This window comes from Salvelinus alpinus, chromosome 32, assembly GCF_045679555.1.
Source record: "Salvelinus alpinus chromosome 32, SLU_Salpinus.1, whole genome shotgun sequence".
Taxonomy (NCBI): Eukaryota; Metazoa; Chordata; class Actinopteri; order Salmoniformes; family Salmonidae; genus Salvelinus; species Salvelinus alpinus.
In genome coordinates, this window is record NC_092117.1 from 18,460,683 (window position 1) to 18,471,377 (window position 10,695).

Consider the following 10,695-nt stretch of genomic DNA (forward strand, 5'->3'; position numbering starts at 1 on the left):
TATGTCTATCATGGATTCATATTCTATTTGGAAACAATTGATGACATGGGTATATGGCCAGACGTTTTTCCTGTCCACCTGATTAGAAGAAAACCTCGCGGCTGAGGAGTGTCTTAATGCAATCTAGTCTGAACATTGTTGACTGTAGCTAACACACTGACTGGCAGTTTCTGAGGATCACCTTACTGTTTTTGAGGATTACCAACCAATGATCTCTATTGCACAGCATGGTAGGAAGAGAGATTGATAGTATGATGTGAAACAATCGAATCTGCCTCGGGACTTGGTGTGCTTGGAAAATGACCAGCACACATCCTGTCGGTCCTGACGGTTCGCTGCAGTAACGGACCCCTGAAAATAAGTAAAGGAGCTACCCAGTCCTTCCCGCGCTAAGGACACTCACTCCCTCTAGTGGTACATGCAGAGATATACTATGCCTTCAGAAAGTAGTTATACCCCTTGACTTCTTTCACATTGTGGTTACAGCCTGAATTCATAATGTATTAAATATATAATTTTCTCTCACCCATCTACACACAATACCCCATAATGACAAAGTGACATTTTAGAAATTTGTGCAAATTTATTTATTATAAATACAGAAATATCTCATTTACATAAGTATTCACACCCCTGAGTCAATACATGTTAGAATCACCTTTGGCAGTGATTATAGCTGTGAGTCTTTCTGGGTAAGTCTCTAAGAACGTTGCACACCTGGATTGTACAATATTATTATTTTCAAAATTATTCAAGCTCTGTCAAATTGGTTGTTGATCATTGCTAGATAACAATTTTTCAAGTATTGCCATAGATTTTGAAGTAGATTTAAGTCAAAACTGTAACTAGGCCATCAGGAACATTCACTGCCTTCTTGGTAAGCAACTCCAGTGTAGATTTGGGCTTGTGTTTTAGGTTATTGTCCTGCTGAAAGGGGAATTCATCTACCAGTGTCTGGTGGAAAGCAGACCGAAACAGGTTTTTCTCTAGGATTTAGCCTGTGCTTAGCTCCATTCCATTTATTTTTTATACTGAAAAATTCCCCAGTCTTTAACGATTACAAGCATACCCATAACATGATGCAGCCACCACTATGCTTGAAAATACAGGAACATACAGGAACATTCACTGCCTTCTTGTTAAGTAACTCCAATGGCCTAGTTAAATCTACTTCAAAATCTAGTGGTACTCAGTAATGTGTTGTATTGGATTTGCCCCAAACATAACACTTTGTATTCAGGATAAAAAGTTAATTGCTTTGTCACATTAGGTTGGTATTGTGGAGTAACTACAATGTTGTAGATCCATCCTCAGTTTTCTCCTATCACAACCACTCAACTCTGTAACTGTTTTAAAGTCACCATTGGCCTCATGGTGAAATTCCTGAGTGGTTTCCTTCTCTCTGGCAACTGCGTTAGGAAGGACGCCTGCATCTTTGTGGTGATTAGGTTTATTGATACACCATCCAAAGTGTCATTAATAACATCACCTTGCTCAAATGGATATTCAATGTCTGCTTTTTATTTTTACCCATCAACCAATGGTCTTTGTGGTTGAATCTGTGTTTGAAATTCAGTGCTCGACAGAGGGACCTTACAGGTAATTGTATGTGTGGGGTACTGAGATGAGGTAGTCATTCAAAAATCTTGTTAAACACTATTCTTGCACACAGAGTGAGTCAATGCAATTTATTATGTGACTTGTTAAGCAAAGGTTTACTTCTGAACTTATTTAGGCTTGCCATAAAAAAGGGGTTGAATCCTTATTGACTCAAGACATTTCAGCTTTTCATTTTCAATTCATTTGTAAATATTTAGAAAAACATAATTCCACTTTGACATTATGTGTTATTGTGTGTAGGCCAGTGACAAAAAAATTCTCAATTTAATCCATTTTAAATTCAGGCTGTAACACAACAAATTGTTGAAAAAGTCAAGGGGTGTGAATACTTTCTGAAGGCACTGTAAATTCCTACTACAACTCATTGTGTGCATCTCATGAGATGATAAGCCTTTTCAATAGTCAAGCATACATTTGGATTTCGTTAGTACATAAAAACATTGTGCTAAATTGTACATATAGTACACCATTAATGAGAGACTGGGTGTCATTGTGGGTGTCTACTTCCTTCAAAACAAAAACGAACGAACATTTGCAACCACCGTACGTACAGAGGGCGCAGACATTTCTTCTTGGTGGCGTCAATTTGGAAGATGAACAAATATACGTTTCTATGTGTCCTGTGCATCTTGGTGAGTTGACTATCAACATCTTATCGTTGACATACTTTGTATAGGGTAAACTCTGACACTTTAATATTGTCAGGCGGTAGCTAACTAAACTAACTCTCATCCAACTCAAGTCACTACGCCGTGATCTTGCGTCAATGAAATAGATGGCATACTACACATCTACAAAACACGATGTATCAATAGTCTGATATATCATATATTTAAGACATATATTTAATTGTCAACTAACATAATTGCCACTGTAAGATAAATGTATCTTTATAACTTCGTAAAGTCTAGCCTAGTCAAATTCCTTCACTAGTCTGTGCTGAAGATAAGTAAGGTTAGTTTCACTTTCGATGTACAGTATGTGTATTTTTTTTTTAACTTCTTGGGACTTACCACTGGGCACACCACTGGAAATGTGGATAATATTTGTTTGAGACGTTGATCAATGATTTTTCAACCTTTATTCACCCACCTAAAATACAGCCAGAAATGTGTTGAATTCCCAATGTGTTATCACTATACTTTCAACCACCTAAAAGCACAACCAAATTCATCGACATGTTCATCGACGTGTCATCGACATGTTTTATCACTTCGCTTTCAGCCATTTAAAAAGCACAACAAAGTTCAAGTTGGAATGTCATATACACTGAGTATACAAAACATTAAGAACACCTGCTCTTTCCATGACAGACGAGGTGAATCCAGATGAAAGCTATGACCCCTTATTGATGTCACCTGTTAAATCCACTTCAATCAGTGTAGATGGAGAGAAGATAGGTTAAAGAAGGATTTTTAAGCCTTGCGACATGTATTGTGGCTCCCGAGTGGCACAGCGGTCTAAGGCACTGCGTCTCAGTGCCAGAGGCGTTACTACAGACATCCTGGTTCGAATCCAGGCTGTATCACAATCTGCCGTGATTGGATGTCCCATAGGGCGGCGCACAATTGGCCCAGCGTCGTCCGGTGTAGGCCGTCATTGTAAATAAGAACAAAAGATTTAAGAGTCTTTGAACGGGGTATGGTAGTATGTGCAAGGCGCACTGGTTTGTGTCAAGAACTGCAACACCGCTGGATTTTTCACACTCAACAGTTGGAAGTTACTCATTTTAAGGTTGAATAAATACTGTTGCATTAGTTTGTAAGATACATAAAATAGCCTAAAGTTAAGGCTAATTAATGTATTGCAAAAGTGATCTTGAATTGTGTTTCGTTGAAATATCAACATTTGAAGGAGATGTATCTTTTGTGCCACAGACTTAGTCTGGCTTTGATTCCAGTTTGTCTACAAATTAATAATTGATATGTTGGATTCACACCTCCATTTCATCCAAAAATGTATGCTAAAGAAAAGGACTAAATTACGTCAAATCAAACTTTAAATGCACTTTAGATAAAATTAGATTCAGTCCTATTCTTTAACTTAGGTTTTTGGTTGAGATGGAGACCTGAAACCAACATATTAATTAACAACTTGAAGATTACAGGCTGTATCACAACCAGCCGTGATTGAAAGTCCCATAGGGCTGCGCACAATTGGCCCAGCGTCGTCCGGGTTAAGGTTTGTGTGTTTTCATCAGAATTGATTGCTTCACGTGTGTGTAAAATATTACTGTTGGCAGATTTTTTTATTCATAGATTTTTGATGTGTATGAAAATGTGTTGTTTTTGCAAAACGCTATATATCCATTGTTTAGCTGGAATGGAATGTTCGTATCCTGAATATTTGACTGTGATATGTGGTTCTCTCACCTAGCTATATTAAGATGAATGCACTTGAATTATTAATACATTTTGTATTTAATCTTTATTTAACTAGGCAAGTCCGTTAATTAAGAACAAATTATTATTTACAATGACGGCCTACCAAAAGGCCTCCTACGGGGATGGGGGCTGGGATTAAAAATACAAAAATAAATAAAATATAAATCACGACAAGAGAGACAACACTACATAAAGAGAGACCTAACACTTACTGTAAGTATGGTTCCAGGCACCCCAGCTTGAGTGTGTCAAGAACTGCGACGATTATGTGTTTTTCCATGCTCAACAGTTTCCCATGTGTATCAAGAATGGTCCAACACCCAAAGGACATCCAGCCAACTTGACACAACTGTGGGAAGTATTGGAATCAACATGGGCCAGCATTGCTGTGGAATTCTTTCGACACCTTGTAGAGTCCATGCCCTGACGAATTGAGGCTGTTCTGATTGCAAAGGGGGTGCAACATAATATTAGGAAGGTGTTCAAAATGTTTTGTACACTTGAGTGCATATCAAAGCTTAGCAGGGTTGGGCTTGGTTAAAAACCCGGATGGGAGACCAAATGGATAGCTGTACAGTATATAGGTCAATTCTCCAGTAGCAGGTGCTGCTCAGCCCAAAACAAATTCCAGATAGTGGATATAACGTTGAAGATCTGATGTTGTGTCAAAGGTGCAAATTCAACATATTTGATACAAGGTTTTTGATACAAGGTTTTCTATGTTGAAAATTGGTGACCATGATGACATAATCCTGAGGTTGAAATGTCACCCTCAACACAACTGTTGATTACTTTAAAAAAAAACTTAAGTGTATTATCTACGTAGATTCCACATCACAATGCATTGACAAATTACGTTGAAACCATGTTGATTCAACCAGTTTGTGCCTAGTGGGTTGACACACATAGGCATGTTTTTTTCTTAATGATCATTATTGACCTTCCAATCATACTTAAATCACTAATACCCCACTCGCTCTTTCTCACTCGCTTCCTCTCTCTTTTCACACGCACGCACACACACACGCACACACACACACATTGTGTGCCTACTGTAACTGCCTACTTACTCTGTCTCTTTTAATAACACGCAATAATGTCATTGCATTTAACAGTGTATAGTTCGTTCAGCTACAACTTCCAAAGCAGAGCAGAGTTCCCAAGACATAACCATCAAATTCCGCATCAAAAGGCAGAGTTGTCAAGATGGCACTTACCAGCATGAAAACAAGACATGCTGTCTCTGTGCTGCTGGTAAGCATCTAAAATGTTTAATATTATCTGTATTGAACTAACGTTAGCTTGTTTCTGGTCCCCACCATGACAGCACAATACCATAATGACGGCGAAAGAACATTTACTTTGTCGTGAGAACTGAAATGTTCACTAGTTAATATGCACTGTCCCAGTCAACTAAATTGCATGAATAAAATTATTGTATGCTACTATGTCTTTCCCTCTGACTCTGTCTTGGTACTCTGTGTGTACAGGCCATCATCTGGACAGCCACTGTAGTATGAACCCAGACGATGGGACCTGTATTCACTGTGAGCTAGAAAGAACCTACAACAGTTACCCCAACTTCCTGGACTCTTGTGAGCCCTGCACATCTTGCAACCCTAAAGGTAGGTATACACACACACACAACAGGTGGAACTAACACCCTAACATAAGTCCTACCTACTGTAGCAAGTGAGGTTTCTAACGTACTGTCATTGTGGTGGTTGTCCTCCGTAGCCAATCTGGAAGTGGAGGACAAATGTACCATCATCAGTGACACAGTGTGTCGATGCCAGCAGGGCTATTACTGTGACAAGGGGAAGGTGCACTGCAGGGCCTGCTACCCGTGTACCATGTAAGTCCAGAATACTGTTGTTTAACCAAATAACCATCAAATAAAACATTGATTTGGTTTATTGTTTGTAAATGTTAAAGGTAGACTCAGCGAAATGACGTTGCCACGAGTAGCACCACAGATATTGAGATTAGCGAGACTGCAAGACTTTGCTTTCCCACAGTCACACACGGTATCTGTACATGGGTTCGCTTCACGCTGTTAAAGTGTGGGAGCCACGGGACCAAAACAGCGGAGAAGTTGAGCCTCAAGCTTCAACACTATTACTTGATGCGGACATTGACCCACTATGCTGTTTAACTTTCTGCATCTACGTCATATCGCTGGGTCTACCTTTATAACACATTGTTAAATTGGTTGTAGGCCTATTATTATATAGACTAGAGAGATATCAACCTGCATCAAATCTTTGAATTTATCTTCAAGATGTGGGGATGAAGGTACCAAGGTTGCCTGTACCACCACCAACAACACCATATGCCACGACGACCAAAAACAAGGAGGTTTGGGGGATTGAGCAAAACCATAACATTTCAATGCATTACAAAGATGTGGTTTCGCTTACAGTATGATTATAATAAGTCTGTTTTTTATTTGACAATGTGGCTGTTATTTTTCATTTCTTTGTTTCAGGAGGAAGAAGTCATGCAGCAGTACTTGGCTCAGTTATGGTTATTGCAGTTTTTCTTATTTTTTGCTGCCTGAGGCGAAATAATAAATGTGGTTTTGGTAAGCATTTGGGTCATTCAGACAGCTGTAGGCTATGCTAAACCACCAGAAGGGGGCACAAGAGGTTGTTCTATAATTTTAGTTAGTAAAGCGGTTGGAGAGAGCAGAAGTCTGTTTTTTGTTGGAAAGCTCCCTGTCCAAAAGTATAAAAATGATGTTTTCACCCTTGAAACATTTTTAAAAATGTCTGTTTTTGCTTCGTTAGGGAAAAAGCTGGGGCAAAATGGTGGTTTGACCAAAATGTCCAACCAGAATTTAAAGGTAGCTGAGGTAATTATCTTCAATACTACACTACTCCACCCTGTCCTTGACCAAAACCACTGCTTAAAACACACCCATGCATCTCTAGTGCTACATTAATGTTACAGTACATACACTACATGACCAAAAGTATGTGGACATCTGCTCATCGAACATATCATTCCAAAATTATGGACATTAATATGGAGTTGGTTAGCTGCGGGGACATGCTTCCATTCAGCCACAAGAGCATTAGTGAGGTCGGGCACTGATGTTGGGCGATTAGGCCTGGCTTGCAGTCTGCGTTCCAAATCATCCCAAAGATGTTAGATCGGGTTGAGGTCAGGGCTCTGTGCAGGCCAGGCAAGTTCTTCCACACTGATCTCGACAAAACATTTCTGTATGGACCTCGCTTTGTGCACGGGGGCATTTTCATGCTAAAACAGAAAAGGGCCTTCCCCAAACTGTTGCCACAAAGTTGGAAGCACAGAATTGTCTAGAATGTCATTGTATGCTGTAGCGTTTAGATTTCCCTTCACTGGAACTAAGGGGCCAAGACTGAACCATGAAAAACAGCCCGGACCATTTATTCCTCCACCAAACTTTACATTTGGCACTATACATTGGGGCAGGTAGCGTTCACCTGGCATCCGCCAAACACAGATTCGTCCGTCAGACTGCCAGATGGTGAAGCGTGATTCATCACTCCAGAGAACGAGTTTCCACTGCTCCAGAGTCCAATGGCGGCGAGCTTTATACCACTCCAGCTGACGCTTGGCATTGCACATGGTATCTTAGGCTTGTGTGCGGCTCCTCTGCCATGTAAACCCATTTCATGAACCTCTCGACGAACAGTTCTTGTGCCGACGTTGTTTCCAGAGGCAGTTTGGAACTCGGTAGTGAGTGTTGCAACCGAGGACAAATTATTTTTACGTGCTACAGCACTCGCCGGTCCCATTCTGTGAGCTTGTGTGGCCTACCACTTCGCGGCTGAGCCCTTGTTGCACCTAGACGTTTCCACTTCACAATAACAGCACTTACAGTTGACCGGGGCAGCTCTAGCAGGGCAGCAAATTTACGAACTGACTTGTTGGAATCCTATGTCGGTGCCACGTTGAATGTCACTGAGCTCTTCAGCAAGGCCATTCTACTGCCGATGTTTGTCTATGGAGATTGCATGGCGGTGTGCTCGATTTTATACCTGTTGGCAACGGGTGTGGTTGAAATAGCCAAATCCACTCATTTGAAGGGGTGTCCACATACTTTTGTATATATAGTGTATCATGACACTTATTATAATTACTGAGTGAAATATCATTGGTGAATTTGTTTTATTTGTTTCCTTATTTGCAGGAAATGCAGCTACTGAGGGGTAATGACATCATCAATATTACCACTGATGTTTACCATGTTTACTAATATGACCCATATATGCCATTCCCAACTAAGAATTAACCTCAATCCCTCTTCTTTGGTTTCAGGTATTGACCTCTGGCCACACCTCCCAGATATCGCTAAGACCTTGGGGTGGAAGGACATGAAACAGGTGGCCGAGCGCAGTGGGATGACTATTGCCACCATAGAATCCCACCAGCTAAACTATCCCAATGACACCCAGGAGCAGTGCTCCAGCCTACTTAGGGCCTGGGTGGAGAAGACGGGGATGACCACAGCCTCTAAGACACTGATCCAGACTCTACGCCGCATGAATAAAAATGCCAAAGCAGATAATATCATGGATATCATCAGCAACAAGGAAAACACAGTTTAGAACTCCGGGGTAGAACAAGTGTAGATACCGTAAGGTCAGTGGTACTGTCCATGCCAGTACTAAGTACCTATGTGCAAATTGTTTGTTGATTTACCTGTTTGTTGCACTATAAAGTATATATTTATGTACAGTTGAAGTCGAAAGTTTACATACACCTTAGCCAAATAAATTTAAACTCAGTTTTTCACAATTCCTGACATTTAATCCTAGTAAACATTCCCTGTCTTAGGTCAGTTAGGATCACCACTTTATTTTAAGAATGTGAAATGTCAGAATAATAGTAGAGAGAATGATTTATTTAAGCGTTTATTTATTTCATCACATTCCCAGTGGGTCAGAAGTTTACACACACTCAATTAGTATCTGGTAGCATTGCCTTTAAATTGTTTAACTTGGGTCAAATGTTTTGGGTAGCCTTCCACAAGCTTCCCACAATAAGTTGGGTGAATTTTGGCCCATTCCTCCTGACAGAGCTGGTGTAACTGAGTCAGGTTTGTAGGCCTCTTTGCTCACACACACTTTTTCAGTTCTGCCCACAAATGTTCTATGGGATTGAGGTCAGGGCTTTGTGATGGCCACTCCAATACCTTGACTTTGTTGTCCTTAAGCCATTTTGCCACAACTTTGGAAGTATGCTTGGGGTCATTGTCCATTTGGAAGACCCATTTGCGACCAAGCTTTAACTTCCTGACTGATGTCTTGAGATGTTGCTTCAATATATCCACATCATTTTCTTGCCTCATGATGCCATCTATTTTGTGAAGTGCACCAGTCCCTCCTGCAGACAACATGATGCTGCCACCCCCGGAGCAGTGGCTTTTTCCTTGCTGAGCGGCCTTTCAGGTTATGTCGATATAGGACTCGTTTTACTGTGGATATAGATGCTTTTGTACCTGTTTCCTCCAGCATCTTCACAAGGTCCTTTGCTGTTGTTTATGGGATTGATTTGCACTTTTTGCACCAAAGTACGTTCATCTCTAGGAGACAGAAGGTGTCTCCTTCCTGAGCGGTATGACGGCTGCTTGGTCCCATGGTGTTTATACATGCGTATTATTGTTTGTACAGATGAATGTGGTACCTTCAGGCGTTTGGAAATTGCTCCCATTGTACACCTCCAATTGACTCAAATAATGTCAATTAGCCTATCAGAAGCTTCTAAAGTCATGACATTTTCTGGAATTCTCCAAGCTGTTTAATGGCACAGTCAACTTAGTGTATGTAAACTTCTGACCCACTGGAATTGTGTTACAGTGAATTATAAGTGAAATAATCTGTCTGTAAACAATTGTTGGAAAAATTATTTGTGTCATGCACAAAGTAGATGTCCTAACCGACTTGCCAAAACTATAGTTTGTTAACACGAAATTTGTGGAGTGGTTGAAAAACGAGTTTTAATGACTCCAACCTAAGTGTATGTAAACTTCCGACTTCAACTGTATATATATATTCAAAAGCATAGCTCAGGTGATTAGATTACAAAACTCTTTGTATCCACATTTGTTTTGAGACCAGATATGGTTCGTATTATTGTAGAAAAATTATATTAAGGGTTTGTAGGTTGACTGATATGTATGACAATTGGACACATTATTTTTATATAACATTTTTAAGCACACTCTCATTGGTTTTACTTGCCTGTACTTTCATTTTGTAAACCATTTGGTATTATTAGTTGCCAAATCAAATTGGAAGATACATCTGATGAATTTGAGACTATTTATTTATCCCCAAGCCAAGAGTGTTAATGTAAGATTGTAAAATCCCAGCACAAAATACAGAAAATATGAAAAAGAATTGAGCTGTTCCTGTGTACTACTGTTTCTGTTTGTCAGAGAGCATCAAATGAACTGCAAAACAAGTGATACTGCACTTCTCACTTATTTCAACAAGGTGTTGGTATTGTATAGAGTGCCTGTTAGTCTTTCGTCTGCCACTCAATTTGTGGAGTCAACCACTAGCCATAAAATAAGGTTGAGGATTTACACCAACTTCTCCTGAACCAGAACAACATTTTAACTTTGTGCCAATGAGTCATCACTAACCTTGCTTACAAACAGAGCCACGGTAGACTTTGGCTAAGATTGGCATTATAATGT

The 10,695-nt window shown here is 40.0% G+C and overlaps 1 protein-coding gene across 2 annotated transcripts; it reads left to right on the top strand.

Moving 5' to 3' along the window:
- The first annotated feature begins 2,126 nt into the window (after positions 1-2,126).
- LOC139562352 (tumor necrosis factor receptor superfamily member 6-like) lies at positions 2,127-10,393 on the top strand. 2 transcript variants are annotated; one of them, XM_071380023.1, is made up of 9 exons: positions 2,127-2,252; positions 5,120-5,258; positions 5,495-5,629; positions 5,742-5,859; positions 6,286-6,362; positions 6,493-6,588; positions 6,794-6,858; positions 8,182-8,200; positions 8,310-10,393. In XM_071380023.1, exons 1-9 carry the CDS (start codon positions 2,214-2,216, stop codon positions 8,597-8,599), a joined length of 978 nt encoding a protein of 325 aa, XP_071236124.1. In that variant the 5' UTR covers positions 2,127-2,213; the 3' UTR covers positions 8,600-10,393. The 2 variants fall into 2 exon arrangements, with proteins under 2 accessions (XP_071236124.1, XP_071236125.1); XM_071380024.1 differs by having other exon boundaries at positions 6,496-6,588.
- The last annotated feature ends 302 nt before the right edge of the window (positions 10,394-10,695 follow it).